We start from the raw sequence: 15966 nt of genomic DNA on the forward strand, positions 1-15966 counted from the left end.
AATTAATTAAACCCCCAGGTGTCTGCCAGATAATCTAATTAATTAAACCCCCAGGTGTCTGCCAGATAATCAAAATAATTAAACCCCCAGGTGTCTGCCAAAGGTTTGTCAAGCTCAGTAGCAACCTTCATGCAACCTTTTAGTACAGCTCTGCCAATAAATTCCTGGAAACCATTTGAATATCCCATATTTCTCCCACAACCCAGCAATTTGTTCTGCTTGCTTAAACCCAGAAGGTTCTGGAGGCCCAATGTTTGTGAGTGATTGAACGGACGACTGAGGCACCCAGAGTAGCTGTCACCATGGTGAGGTCACCACGGAGCTGGACCCTGGTGACATCGATCTGGCTGCCTTGACAACGTGTATTGCGTTTGATGATGCCCTGTGGTGATTTGGGGGAGGAGGGCTGTAGACAGAGGCATGGAGGCATGACGTGTGCCTAAATATTACAGCTTTATTTTTAACTGTTTCAAAAAGTGCATTGGAATTTCACTTTTAATCACAAACAGTTAAGTTTGTTAACGACCGATGTGGTTATATAACCATTATATAACCCCTATACTGAAGTTTAAAACCATGTCTTAAGCACGTTTGTAAATGTGAAAAAGGAGGGACGTTTTATTAGTGTTGCATATTTGTTACTCAATCTAGAAGGAACACAGGAGTGACATCACTTAGATACCAGCTCTTTGAAGTTCTCTTTTGGAGCGCTGTGTGTCACCCAGTCTTTTAACCAAGCTGTAAAAGGAGCTCTGTGTTTATAAGCAAGTCTGCTCCCCTTTGCAACGGTAACCACAATCCCAGCCAGCGTCCCTCGTCCCTCTCTCTCTCTCTGTGGTCGAGCCTGCACCACACAATAGAAGCTGCCTAGCCTTCCCTCCTTAGAACATGTGCACAGCTCTGACATCTCGCCTGCTCAAAGCCAGGGATCTTGATCACAGAGCACTATGGGAATTCCAACCCTCCGTGTTTGACAGATCAGGTCAAAGTCGGTGTTATCCAATGATACAGTCGGGTGTTTTTTTCAGCCCCGGATCGGAGGTAGCTGGTTGGTTAATCTGATCCTAGATCTGTGGTTAAAGGGGATTTGTGTACCGAGACAGTGTTGACAGTTCCCCCTGTTATAATGCATTCCCAGTTCCTAACTTCCCACAGAGACTTGATTACTTGGCTTGGCTCCAGACAGCCTGTCATACTGTAGCTACAAATTGTTTGACTGTTTCATCAAACTATACGGCTGTTGTGTGTCAAATCCACCCCAACATGTACTCCAATCAACCTCCTCTTTCGTGAACTACAGGGATTTCACATCTTTCCACAACACGTCACAATCTATTTCATGGGATTTGACAGTGTTCATGCCTACTTTCCCAGGGGTGAGGTATTGCTTAACAGCCTGAATGACAGATTACAGAATGTTATTGCTGAGGTCAATGATCTCTCGCCTAATCTGTTGAGAAACCATTTTAAGTTTGTTTCACGATACGATTCACAAAGTACAATAAGACCATTAACAATGGACCAATGGAGACAAAGATCTTTAGAGTCTCATATGGAAAGGTTAAGAAGCCATGAAGCAGCAATGTCATCTTCACTCAGTGAGCTAATGGCATTCTGACTGCAGCTGGACAAAAATCCTCACATGGTCTCTCCCATAGCTGCATCGTTGGGGAAAATCTGGCCTTTTGACATGGGAATGCATGAGGCTTTCACTAACTGTGTGAAAGGATTACATACAGGACATTGATCTAATCTTAGTTGTCATCGTTGAAACTATGAATTGAGTTCTGGCTCTTCTGAATAGATCATTATTTGTAAATTAGCAGGTGGAATAAATCTACAGTCTTGCTGTGCTGTCCAATCAGACACTTCTCAGCCAAAAATAGAATCTGACTATAGGAGTGATCTCGTACTAGACAGAAATACATTACGCCCAAACACATCTAATCTAAGTGATTGTTCTATTTCCCAGGGGGTTGATGGGAATGATGGGTACCCTGGTCCAGCTGGCGAGAGAGGAGAGAAGGTACGACCGATGGATGTAGACCTCTGATATCCTGTGTAGTGATTGTTAAATAAAGAAAATAAAAAGGGCTTCTTGAAGAACATTGGATTCATTTTCTTTGACAGGGTGAGCCGGGTCTGAGCGGAACACATGGACCAAAGGTACAGTTTGAGTCATGCTAATCTATTACTCCCCAACCTAGAAGTGACCCTAAAAACCACAACTGCTTTTAACCACTAATCATCCCAAACACAGCTGGTCCCCACATATGAAGCCAGGGATAATTACTGCTAATAACCAGAACCAAATAAATAGAAGACTGTATGCTCCAAAATCAACCTCTAGTCCCTTCTTAATCAGTGGATGCAGATCTGAAGGAAAACATTGGTCTAAGCTACTGTGATGAATTCACCTAGCCTTCCAATGGGCTTAGTGGGAGTCTCCTTCATAATACTTAGACCCATCCTGTTCCTTCACATATGCAAAAAAAATTTGCTTGAGGAGGTTATTGGACTGAACCATTGTGTTTCTCTCCTAGGGGGAGCCAGGTGCTGCAGGGTTCCCAGGTCTGCCCGGCTCAGAGGGACCAGAGGGGAAGCCGGGTCTGAGGGGGCCCCCTGGGCTACCGGGACCCCCAGGACGGGGCTTCAGCTTGGACCTGGAGGTATGATTTCACTCACTCAGCTCTCCTGTCTGTCAGAGGGTCAACAACATACTGTACATGATGTAACAATGGCACCGGAGAAGAAGGCTGACGTTTTATGTGTCCCCAACTGATTGTGTTTTTTTTGTTTGTTTATTTGCGTTGTTTGTAACTTATTATTTTTTACTTATTTTGTGCATAATATTGCAGCTACCGTCTCTTATGACCGAAAATAACTTCTGGACATCAGAACTGTGATTACTCACCACGGACTGGCAGAATCTTTTTTTTCCTTTAATGAGTCTGATGCGAATGATATACTGCTTTCTCGGGAACAGGCCCCGATCTCTGTGATTTGCATGAAGAGGAGGCAGAGAAAAACGGGCCGGAGGGCGGGCTGCTTTCTGAGAATTCGTAGGCGATCAAATAAACCTCCACTTCCTTCAATTCTGCTAGCAAACGTGCAATCTTTGGAGAATAAAATTGATGATCTACGTGGAAGATTAAACTACCATCAGGACATTCAAAACTGTAATATCTTATGCTTCACGGAATCGTGGCTGAACAACGACACTATCCACATACAGCTGGCTGGTTATATGCTGCACCGGCGTCTGGTATGACAAGGGGCGGCAGACTATGTATTTTTGTAAATAACAGCTGGTGCATGATATCTAAGCAAGTCTCGAGCTATTGCTCGCCTGAGGTAGAGTATCTCATGATAAGCTATAGACCACACTATCCACCTAGAGAGTTTTCATCTGTATATTTCATAGCTGTTTACATACCACCACAGACTGAGGCTGGAACTAAGACAGCATTGAATGAGCTGTATTCCACCATAAGCAAACAAGAAAACGCTCCTCTTGAGGTGGCGCTCCTAGTAGCCGGGGACTTTAATGCAGGGAAACTTAAATCAGTTTTACCAAATTTCTATCAGGATGTTAAATGTGCAACTAGAGGGAAAAGAACTCTGAACCACCTATACTCCACACACAGAGACGCATACAAAGCTCTCCCTCGCCTTCCATTTGGCAAATCTGACCATAATTCTATCCTCCTGATTCCTGCTTACAAGCAAAAATTAAAGCAGGAAGCACTAGTGACTAGATCAATAAAAAAGTGGTCAGATGAAGCAGATGCTAAGCTACAGGACTGTTTTGCTAACACAGACTGGAATATGTTCCGGGATTCCTCCGATAGCATTGAGGAGTACACCACATCAGTCATTGGCTTCATCAATAAGTGCATCGATGACGTCATCCCCACAGTGACCGTGCGTACATACCACAACCAGAAGCCATGGATTACAGGCAACATCTGCACTGAGCTAATGGCTAGAGCTGTCGCTTTCAAGGAGCGGGATTCTGACCCGGAAGCTTATAAGAAATCCCGCTATGCCCTCCGACAAACCATCAAACAGGCAAAGCATCAATACAGGACTAAGATCGAATCGTAATACAACGGCTCTGACGCTCGTCGCATGTAGCAGGGCTTGCAAACCATTACAGACTACAAAGGGAAGCACAGCCGAGAGCTGCCCAGTGACACGAGCCTACCATTAAAGCTAAACTACTTCTATGCTCGCGTCGAGGCAAATAACACTAAAACATGCATGAGAGCACCAGCTGTTCCGGAAGACTGTGTGATCAAGCTCTCCGCAGCCGATGTGAGTAAAACCTTTAAACAGGTCAACATTCACAAGGCCGCGGGGCCAGACGGATTACCAGGACATGTACTGCAAGCATGCGCTGACCAACTGGCAAGTGTCTTCACTGACATTTTCAACCTCTCCCTGTCTGAGTCTGTAATACCAACATGTTTTAAGCAGACCACCATAGTGCCTGTGCCCAAGAACACTAAGGTAACCTGCCTAAATGATGACCGACCCGTAGCACTCACATCTGTAGCCATGAAGTGCTTTGAAAGGCTGGTCATGGCTCACATCAACACCATTATCCCAGAAACCCTAGACCCACTCCAAATTTGCATACCGCCCCAACACATCCACAGATGATGCCATCTCTATTGCACTCCACACTGCCCTTTCAAACCTGGATAAAAGAAACACCTATGTGAGAATGCTATTCATTGACTACAGCTCAGCGTTCAACACCATAGCGCCCTCAAAGCTCATCAATAAACTAAGGACCCTGGGACTAAACACCTCCCTCTGCAACTGGATCCTGGACTTCCTGACAGGCTGCCCCAGGGGGTAAGGGTAGGTAACAACACATCCGCCACGCTGATCCTCAACACAGGGGCCCCTCATGGGTGCGTGCCTAGTCCCCTCTTGTACTCCCTGTTTACTCATGACTGCACGGCCAGGCACGACTCCAACACCATCATTAAGTTTGCAGATGACACAACAGTGGTAGGCCTGATCACCGACAACAACGAGACAGCCTATAGGGAAGAGGTCAGAGACCTGGCCATATGGTGCCAGGACAACAACCTCTCACTCAACGTGATCAAGACAAAGGAGATGATTGTGGACTTCGGGAAAAGGAGGACTAAGCACACCCCCATTCTCATCCACGGGGCTGCAGTGGAGCAGGTTGACAGCTTCAAGTTCCTCGGTGTCCACATCACCAACAAACTAAAATGGTCCAAGCACACTAAGACAGTCGTGAAGAGGGCACGACAAAACCTATCCCCCCTCAGGAGACTGAAAAGATTTGGCACGGCTCTTCAGATCCTCAAAAGGTTCTACAGCTGCCACATCAAGAGCATCCTGACTGGTTGCATCACTGCCTGGTATGGCAACTGCTCGGCCTCCGACCGCAAGGCACTACAGAGGGTAGTGCGAACAGCCCAGTACATCACTGGGGCAAAGCTTCCTGCCATCCAGGACCTCTATACCAGACGGTGTCAGAGGAAGGCCCTAAAAATTGTCAGACTCCAGCCACCCTAGTCATAGACTGTTATCTCTGCTACCGCATGGCAAGTGGTACTGGAGTGCCAAGTCTAGGTCCAAGAGGCTTCTAAACAGTTTCTACCCCCAAGCCATAAGACTCCTGAACATCTAATCAAATGGCTTCCCAGACTATTTGCATTGCCCCCCCCCCCTTTTGCACCGCTGATACTCTCTATTGTTACCATCTATGCATAGTCACTTTAATAACTCTACCTAGATGTACATATTACCTCAACTAACCGGTTCCCCACACATTGAATCTGTACCGGTACCCCCCTGTATACAGTCTCGCTATTGTTATTTTACTGCTGCTCTTTAATTACTTGTTACTTTTATTTCTTATTTTTATCCGTATTTTTTTAATTGTATTGTTTGTTAGGGGTTTGTAAGTAAGCAATTTACTGTATTCGGTGCATGTGACTAATAACATTTTATTTGATTTGACGTATGTTGCATTCTTATCTCATGCGGACAGATTTTGGGGCATAGTAAATCATCTCGTTTCCCCTCTACTTCTCTGCCAATGTGTAGCACCCACCTTAGTGATGCCCGGCAGCCGTTTTGTGCCAGATGGTTCATTAGCACAGATCAGTTGTCATTGACTGTATGTTGTTTGCAGGACATGAAGGGATCTAGGAAACTAGGTGGCTTTGGGGCAGTGATGGCCAGAAGTATTCAGGTTCGAACACAAAGAGTGGTTTCTTATGGCGCTGCTTGGACTTCAACCCTTTCGCTCATAAGTATGATATTAATATGAAAATAAGTATGATTAATACTGACAATCATTTTTTTCTGGTGCTTTCCACAGGGTCCTATTGACAAACCTGGCCGTCCAGGACCTAAGGTAGTACCTCATGTCTCCTATCACTGACGTAGTGGCTTTACTCAATGTACCTATCAGGCATTATTCAATACAATATCCTGTCCCATCATTGATATCCATCGACTGTGGTAAAAGCTAACTATGGAAGGGAGCTACTCTCGAAAAACACACTTCAACCTGACATCAAAGTCAACATATACTTTCCATCGGGGGGGTCAACATATACTTTCCATCGGGGGGTCAACATATACTTGCCATCGGGGGGGGGTCAACATATACTTGCCATCGGGGGGTCAACATATACTTTCCATCGGGGGGTCAACATATACTTGCCATCGGGGGGTCAACATATACTTTCCATCGGGGGGTCAACATATACTTGCCATCGGGGGGTCAACATATACTTTCCATCGGGGGGTCAACATATACTTTCCATCGGGGGGGGTCAACATATACTTTCCATCGGGGGGGGTCAACATATACTTCCCATCGGGGGGGGTCAACATATACTTGCCATCGGGGGGTCAACATATACTTGCCATCGGGGGGTCAACATATACTTTCCATCGGGGGGGTCAGCATATACTTGCCATCGGGAGGGGTCAATATATACTTGCCATCGGGGGGTCAACATATACTTGCCATCGGGGGGGTCAACGTATACTTGCCATCGGGGGGGTCAACGTATACTTGCCATCGGGGGTCAACATATACTTGCCATCGGGGGGTCAACATATACTTGCCATCGGGGGGTCAACATATACTTTCCATCGGGGGGGTCAACATATACTTTCCATCGGGTGGTTAACGTATACTTGCCATCGGGGGGGTCAACATATACTTTCCATCGGGGGGTCAACATATACTTGCCATCGGGGGGGGTCAACATATACTTGCCATCGGGGGGTCAACATATACTTGCCATCGGGGGGGTCAACATATACTTGCCATCGGGGGGTCAACATATACTTTCCATCGGGGGGGTCAACATATACTTTCCATCGGGGGGTCAACATATACTTGCCATCGGGGGGGGTCAACATATACTTGCCATCGGGGGGTCAACATATACTTTCCATCGGGGGGTCAACATATACTTGCCATCGGGGGGTCAACATATACTTTCCATCGGGGGGTCAACATATACTTTCCATCGGGGGGGGTCAACATATACTTTCCATCGGGGGGGGTCAACATATACTTCCCATCGGGGGGGGTCAACATATACTTGCCATCGGGGGGTCAACATATACTTGCCATCGGGGGGTCAACATATACTTTCCATCGGGGGGGTCAGCATATACTTGCCATCGGGAGGGGTCAATATATACTTGCCATCGGGGGGTCAACATATACTTGCCATCGGGGGGGTCAACGTATACTTGCCATCGGGGGGGTCAACGTATACTTGCCATCGGGGGTCAACATATACTTGCCATCGGGGGGTCAACATATACTTGCCATCGGGGGGTCAACATATACTTTCCATCGGGGGGGTCAACATATACTTTCCATCGGGTGGTTAACGTATACTTGCCATCGGGGGGGTCAACATATACTTTCCATCGGGGGGTCAACATATACTTGCCATCGGGGGGGGTCAACATATACTTGCCATCGGGGGGTCAACATATACTTGCCATCGGGGGGGTCAACATATACTTGCCATCGGGGGGGTCAACATATACTTGCCATCGGGGGGGTCAACATATACTTGCCATCGGGGGGTCAACATATACTTGCCATCGGGGGGTCAACATATACTTGCCATCGGGGGGGTTAACGTATACTTGCCATCGGGGGGTCAACATATACTTGCCATCGGGGGGTCAACATATACTTGCCATCGGGGGGGTTAACGTATACTTGCCATCGGGGGTCAACATATACTTGCCATCGGGGGGGTTAACGTATACTTGCCATCGGGGGGTCAACATATACTTGCCATCGGGGGGGTCAACATATACTTGCCATCGGGGGGGTCAACGTATACTTGCCATCGGGGGGGTTAACGTATACTTGCCATCGGGGGTTAACGTATACTTGCCATCGGGGGGTTAACGTATACTTGCCATCGGGGGTCAACATATACTTGCCATCGGGGGGTCAACATATACTTGCCATCGGGGGGGTCAACATATACTTGCCATCGGGGGGTTAACGTATACTTGCCATCGGGGGGTCAACATATACTTGCCATCGGGGGGTCAACGTATACTTGCCATCGGGGGGTCAACATATACTTGCCATCGGGGGGTCAACATATACTTGCCATCGGGGGGTCAACATATACTTGCCATCGGGGGTCAACGTATACTTGCAATCGGGGGGGTGAACATATACTTGCTGTCGGCAGTATTTTCGTGACTCTTGGATGTTCTCATGTATGCTAGTCTGTATATACTAGACACAGTAGTCTGTATATGCTAGACACAGTAGTCTGTATATACTAGACACAGTAGTCTGTATATACTAGACACAGTAGTCTGTATATACTAGACACAGTAGTCTGTATATACTAGACACAGTAGTCTGTATATGCTAGACACAGTAGTCTGTATATGCTAGACACAGTAGTCTGTATATGCTAGACACAGTAGTCTGTATATGCTAGACACAGTAGTCTGTATATGCTAGACACAGTAGTCTGTATATGCTAGACACAGTAGTCTGTATATGCTAGACACAGTAGTCTGTATATACTAGACACATTAGTTTGTGCTAAAATGTGAACGTGTATTAGATCGTTGGTGTGAAGTGTGACTCACTTGCACGCCACTCGTTATCGAGAAGGCCCTTGTTCAGTCCTACTGCACGTCACTCCTTATCTAGAAGGCCCGTTGTTCACATCCTGCTGCACGCCACTCGTTATCTAGAAGGCCCTTGTTCAGTCCTACTGCACATCACCGCTTATCTAGAAGGCCCCTTGTTCATATCCTACTGCACGCCAATATTTGGTATTTTATTAGGATCCCCATTAGCTGTTGCAAAAGCAGCAGCTACTCTTCCTGGGGTCGACACAAAACATGAAACATAATACAGAACATCATTAGACAAGAACAGCTCAAGGACAGAACTACATACATTTTTAAAAAGGCACACGTAGCCTACATATCAGTGCATACACACAAACTATCTAGGTCAAATACGGGAGAGGCGTTGTGCCGCGAAGTGTTGCTTTATCTCTTTTTTGAAACAAGGTTTGCTGTTTATTTGAGCAAAATGAGATGGAAGGAAGTTCCATGCAATAAGGGCTCTATGTAATGCTGTATGTTTTCTTGAATTTGTTCTGGATTTGGGGACTATGAAAAGACCCCTGGTGGCATTTCTGGGGGTGTATAAGATCATAGGATTGAAATCTTACAATACTTATAATGGGCTTCAAGTGGACCTAGCTAATAATTAAATAATCTGTGGCATACAGTGCATTCGGGAAGGTTTTTTAAAAACCTTGTGTTTGCTTTGTCATTATAGGGTATTGTATCGAGATGAATGAGAATAAAAATATATATATTTTTTATTCATTTTAGAATAAGACTGTAACATAACAAAATGTGGAAAAAGTGAAGAGGTCTGAATACTTTCTGAATGCACTGTACTGTATCTCTCTCTCTCTCTCTCTCTCTCTCTCTCTCTCTCTCTCTCTCTCTCTCTCTCTCTCTCTCTCTCTCTCTCTCTCTCTCTCTCTCTCTGTCTCTATCTCTATGTCTTCCTCTCTCTGTGTGTTAGAATATGTGGTTCCACATACCTGTAAAAGGTTCCCATACTGACGGCCATTTTGTTTCTCCTTCACAGGGCAAAGACGGGCAGGACGGGCTTCCTGGTGTAGCGGTAAAGGTGCGTCCTCCCTACTCAACTGGTTCCCATTTATCCTCAGAGAGGAAGTGCCGACTTCCCCACCATGTGGTTCCTATTATTCCGCTAATTTCCAATGAATTCCTCTCTGACACATATGTGCACAGGCAGGGCCAGAGATGGCCATCTTGCTTTTTAACCCTCTCAGGGACTGTACATCATCTGCATACCCACCACCAGCAATTCCCAAAGCACTAAGCATCTATGCCCTAGTACAATTCCCAAAGCACTAAGCATCTATGCCCTAGTACAATTCCCAACTGTAGATGTGATTCATAAAGGAAAGAGTAATTAATCTACAATCTCCTCATTGAGATAAAGAGGTTTTCAGAAGTCTCACTCATTGATTACTCAGATGAGGTAGATTTTGGGCCAATTTTGGGCTATGTTATGTGGGTGGGTCACTCACAGGCATCTAAAGGTCTAAAACCTTCCCCTTCAACCATTTCCTCTGTGTTCCTCTAGGGGGAGCCTGGTGCTCCAGGAGCAGCCGGGGCCTCTGGGCTAGATGGACTGCCAGGGCATACGGTCAGTACATCAACCTGCTTTTTACTGTCCAATTCAGTCTCTCTCCTTTGTTTCCTTTCCTGATTTTTATAGTATTCTAATCTGTCTTTATCCTCTTTACAGTTGTTCTTGTAGGTTCATCATAAAACGGTCTCAGGTCTCAGTTCTCTTTTGTCATGATAGTGTTTGCCATTTCTTCCATGCAGGGAGCGAAGGGGGACCAAGGTGATATGGGACCAAAGGTACACTATCACTCCTCCTGACTCCATTCATGTTAATCTTTTATGAGACTGTCTATTTTTACTGGCCTTCTGGAGCCAACCAGGCCGGCCCTGTTCTTGGTTTATCTAACCCTGTGTTCTGTTGTCAGGGAGAGAGAGGTCGGGACGGCTTCAGTTTCCCCGGCCCTCCAGGACCTCCTGGGTCTTCGGGACCGGTTATCAACCTCCAGGATGTAAGAGGATGTTAGAAAGTAATTAGGTGTTATTAAAGTCATTGTTATCACCCCTACTGATGCTCTCTGATAGGATAGTTCTAATATGGATGTTGATAGTAATCTCACTGCCTCTCCTCTCTGTCCTACCTCAGGTCCTGCTCAATGATTCAGAGGGTGTGTTTAACTTCTCAGCGCTGCTGGAATCTCATGGGATCAGGGTGAGTAGACTTATGCTTGAGGTGTGTGTGTGTGTGTGTGTGTGTGTGTGTTTGTGTTAATATATTTTCAGGTTACCCTCTTGGTACTCTTTAAATGGCCTCTGTGATCTCTCTTTTATTTGCCTTAACAAGATTACATGACAGAACACTGTTTTGAGTTTGACGTACTCGCTCCCCGAGAGCAATTATGTTGAGAAATGGCTGGAATCATATCAAAGATTTGTTTCGAATTGCTGTAATGATATCTGTAATGTATGGTCATAAAATAGGTGCAAGCGGTTTTTGTGTCCCAAAAAACAATTAGGTCCAGGCTATGAGAGATGCATGTTAAGGTATTTATCTGTGACTGGAGGTTGATTCAACAAACAGACAATTTTTTTTTTTGTATGGGTCCATAATTCATACGACAGTAAAACCAATCTGATTTTCTCTTTTACTGCTCAGAGGATCTGTTGGTAGGATTACCATGGTATTGTGTCTGTCCTTTCTCTATTGCAAAATATACAGTATGCGGCACACGCTTTTGGGATGAACTTGACAGTGCAGACTTTATACTGTGCAATTGGACAGATACTTACTGATAGGGGAGAGATACTGTTGTAGTTGATCAGGGTTCTCATACTATTGGAGAAGGTCTGGTCACACAAATTTCCTAGGTGGCAAAGGTCCGTATGGATATTCGCCCCATTATGCCATCGAGCGAAGGGAAACTGTAGCAGTTTTAAAGCTAATTTCTTGCAATTCTACAAATGTTCCGTGTCTTATGTGTGTTCATATGACACCAGGAGTCGAATCCCGACCGAATTCCTAAAAATTAAAAATATTGATCTGTTTGTATTGACCCTGTTCTGGGTCCGGATCCGGCCCGCTGTCTGCCTATGAGTATGGCTGTTGTAGATGTCTCTGTTCTAGTTGATGGATTTCATTTGGTTATTTACCTACATTTACTATGATAATTCCCAGGGGCCACGGGGTCCAAAGGGGGACTTGGGGATTCCAGGGACCATAGGGCCTCCAGGCTTAAAGGTAAGTGTGTGTGTGTTATGTGTTTTCATTTTAACAGGATAGTTCCACATTTTGGCAACTAAGAACTGTTTCTACTTACCAGAATCAGATGAACTAATGGATACATGTTTTATGTCTCTGCATGCAGTTTGAAAGAAGTTGCTATGAACAGTAGCGTTAGCGCAATGACAAATTCTAGAGGAACAGCTCTAACTCTAGTTAGCAATGGCTCGTGAAACTACCTTCAACTTCCTTCAAATTGCATGCAAAGACATACAAATGGTATACATGAGTTCATCTGATTCTGGGGAAGTTGAAATAATTGCGCACTATCCCTTTAAGAATTCCGCTATGATCAGAATTCTGGTCAGAATTCCACTAGTGTCAGAATTCTGTTAGGGTCAGAATTCCGTTAGGGTCAGAATTTTGCTAGGGTCAGAATTCCGCAAGGCTCAGAATTCCGCTAGGGTCAGAATTCCGCTAGGGTCAGAATTCCGCTAGAGCCAGAATTCCGCTAGGGTCACCATGTGAAAAGGAAACCACTGAAGAGCCCAGGATTTCCTATTGTGTCCCGTGTGGCTCAGTTGGTAGCACATGGCACTTGCAACGCCATGGTTGTGGGCTCGATTCCCATGGGCCTCCAGGCCATGGGGGACCAGCACGAAAATGTATGCACTCACTAGTGTAAGTCCCTCTGGATAAGAGCGTCTGCTAAATAACCACTATGTGACCTTTTCTGCACTGGACTGAATGAACATCTAATATACAAGCTCAAAGCCCTTTGGGTTTCAATCAATTAAAAGTGTGAAACTGAACACCAGTGCTTATGATTAAAGCTAGGACCCCGGTTGCTGCACTCAGGGCATTGATGTGCAAAAGCCTGATAATGGCTTCCAGACTGAGCAGCCATAGACAATATGCTTCAGTCCCAAGGTCTGTGGAACAACATGAATGAGATTATTATCCAATGTTTTCCTTTCTCTGAGAGGTGCTCGTGGTGCTTCAACATGCATGTGCTGCACATTACCCCTGGGTGTGTGTACGAAGGGGGGGTTGTGCTCATGTGTCTACAGTATGTATGATTGTCATTTGATTGTATGTATATCGTCTTATTGTAATTTGACTGCAAGCGTGTGTCTGTATGTATATCGTGTTATTGGTCACGTGTGTTTGCAGGGCGAGAAGGGTGAACCAGGGGTCATGGTTGCAGCAGACAGGTCTATGATGTCTGAACTCACAGGGCCACAAGGGCCCAAAGGGATCAAGGTTAGTCTTACACGCACACTATTTCCTTGGTCAAAGTTCGATACTTGTGTCAGACGATCCACTTTGTTTCTTCACTCTTTCGCAGGGCGATTGTGGTGTTCCTGGGCCAGCTGGAGTTATGGTAAGACTTTATTGGCTTCTTAATCTGACACTACCCTTTGTAGTAACTGTAGTACATCTTTTCTTGTCGTGTTGCAGCAGCTGCTTTCATTCAATGTGTTTTGGAACCTTTTTTGCATATGCACATACAAGCCTGCCTCTAGGCCCCCTATCCAGACAATGCATATTTTCGGGAATATTACGGACCTGCGATGTATCTTCATCAGGATGTATCTTCATCAGGATGTATCTTCATCAGGATGTATCTTCATCAGGATGTATCTTTATCGGGATGTATCTTCATCAGGATGTATCTTTATCGGGATGTATCTTTATTGGGATGTATCTTCATCAGGATGTATCTTTATCGGGATGTATCTTTATCGGGATGTATCTTTATCGGGATGTATCTTTATCAGGGTGTATCTTTATCAGGGTGTATCTTTATCAGGGTGTATCTTTATCAGGATGTATCTTTATCAGGATGTACAGTTGAAATCGGAAGTTTACATACACCTTAGCCAAATACATTTAAACTCAGTTTTTCACAATTCCTGACATTTAATTCTAGAAAAAAATCCCTATCTTAGGTCAGTTAGGATCACCACTTTATTTTTAGAATGTGAAATGTCAGAATAATAGTAGAGAGAATTAGCCTTCCACAAGCTTCCCACAATAAGTTCGATGAATTTTGGCCCATTCCTCCTGACAGAGCAGGTGAGTCAGGTTTGTAGGCCTCCTTGCTCGCACACGCTTTTTCATTTCTGCCCACAAATTTTCTACAGGATTGAGGTCAGGGCTTTGTGATGGCCACTCCAATACCTTGACTTTGTTGTCCTTAAGCCGTTTTGCCACAACTTTGGAAGTATGCTTTGGGTCATTGTCCATTTGGAAGACCCATTTGCGACCAAGCTTTAACTTCCTGGCTGATGTCTTGAGATGTTGCTTCAGTATATCCACATAATTTTCCTCCCTCGTGATGCCATCTCTTTTGTGAAGTCCACCAGCCCCTCCTGCAGCAAAGCACCCCCACAACATGATGCTGCCGCCCCCATGCTTCATGGTTGGGATGGTGTTCTTTCGCTTGCAAGCCTCTCCCTTTTTCCTCCAAACATAACAATGGTCATTATGGCCAAACAGTTCTATTTTTGTTTCATCAGACCAGAGGACATTTCTCCAAAAAGTATGATCTTTGTCCCCATGTGCAGTTGCAAACCGTAGTTTGACTTTTTTATGGCGGTTTTGGAGCAGTGGCTTCGTCCTTGCTGAGCGGCCTTTTAGGTTATGTCGATATAGGACTCGTTTTACTGTGGCTATAGATGCTTTTTTACCTGTTTCCTCCAGCATCTTCACAAGGTCCTTTGCTGTTGTTCTGAGATTGATTTGCACTTTTCGCACCAAAATACGTTCATCTCTAGGAGAAAGAACACGTCTCCTTCCTGAGCGGTATGATGGCTGTGTGGTCCCATGGTGTTTATACTTGGTACTATTGTTTGTACATATGAATGTGGTACCTTCAGGCGTTTGGAAATTGCTCCCAAGGATGAGCCAGATTTGTGGAGGTCTACAATTTTCTTTCTGAGGTCTTGGCTGATTTTCTTTTGATTTTCTCATGATGTCAAGCAAAGAGGCACTGAGTTTGAAGGTATGCCCTGAAATACATCCACAGGTACACCTCCAATTGACTCAAATGATGTCGATTAACCTATCAGAAGCTTCTAAAGCCATGACATCATTTTCTGGAATTTTCCAGGCTGTTTAAAGGCACAGTCAACTTAGTGTATGTAAACTTCTGACCCCCTGGAATTGTGATACAGTGAATTATAAGTGAAATAATCTGTCTGTAAATAGTTGTTGGAAAAATTGCGTGTCATACACGAAGTAGATGTCCTAACTGACTTGCCAAAACTATAGTTTGTTTACAAGAAATTTGTGGAGTGGTTGAAAAACGAGTTTTAGTGACTCCAACCTAAGTGTATGTAAACTTCCGACTTCAACTGTATCTTCGTCAGCACGTGCACCTGCTGAGGGTTGAAATACAAAGGGAAACACTGCTGCTTTGTTGTTTTTTTACAGGGTCCAATTGGGCCGGAAGGACTCAAAGGAGAATATGGCTATCCTGGTCGTCCGGTAAGTACCACACATTATGATTTGAGACGTTCTTTTAACATTATAGTCTACAAATGATAACA

General features: G+C 44.9%; 1 protein-coding gene across 2 annotated transcripts in view; it reads left to right on the forward strand.

Annotated features, from left to right (window-relative positions):
- The window catches only part of LOC106579677 (uncharacterized), a 96281-nt gene that overhangs the window by 66505 nt on the left and 13810 nt on the right, over positions 1–15966 (forward strand). For both annotated transcript variants that reach the window (XR_014381709.1, XM_014159808.3), the window contains exons 14-26: positions 1973–2026; positions 2131–2166; positions 2544–2669; positions 6374–6409; positions 10184–10225; positions 10709–10771; positions 10957–10992; positions 11121–11204; positions 11339–11404; positions 12368–12430; positions 13586–13675; positions 13761–13796; positions 15851–15904. Coding sequence is in view for 1 of the 2 variants with exons in the window: in XM_014159808.3 (XP_014015283.1) it covers positions 1973–2026; positions 2131–2166; positions 2544–2669; positions 6374–6409; positions 10184–10225; positions 10709–10771; positions 10957–10992; positions 11121–11204; positions 11339–11404; positions 12368–12430; positions 13586–13675; positions 13761–13796; positions 15851–15904 (786 nt within the window). In the remaining variant the exon portion in view is untranslated. The remainder of the gene's footprint in view (positions 1–1972; positions 2027–2130; positions 2167–2543; positions 2670–6373; positions 6410–10183; positions 10226–10708; positions 10772–10956; positions 10993–11120; positions 11205–11338; positions 11405–12367; positions 12431–13585; positions 13676–13760; positions 13797–15850; positions 15905–15966) is intronic.

This window comes from Salmo salar, chromosome 19, assembly GCF_965601325.2.
Source record: "Salmo salar chromosome 19, fSalSal1, whole genome shotgun sequence".
Classification (NCBI taxonomy): domain Eukaryota; kingdom Metazoa; phylum Chordata; class Actinopteri; order Salmoniformes; family Salmonidae; genus Salmo; species Salmo salar.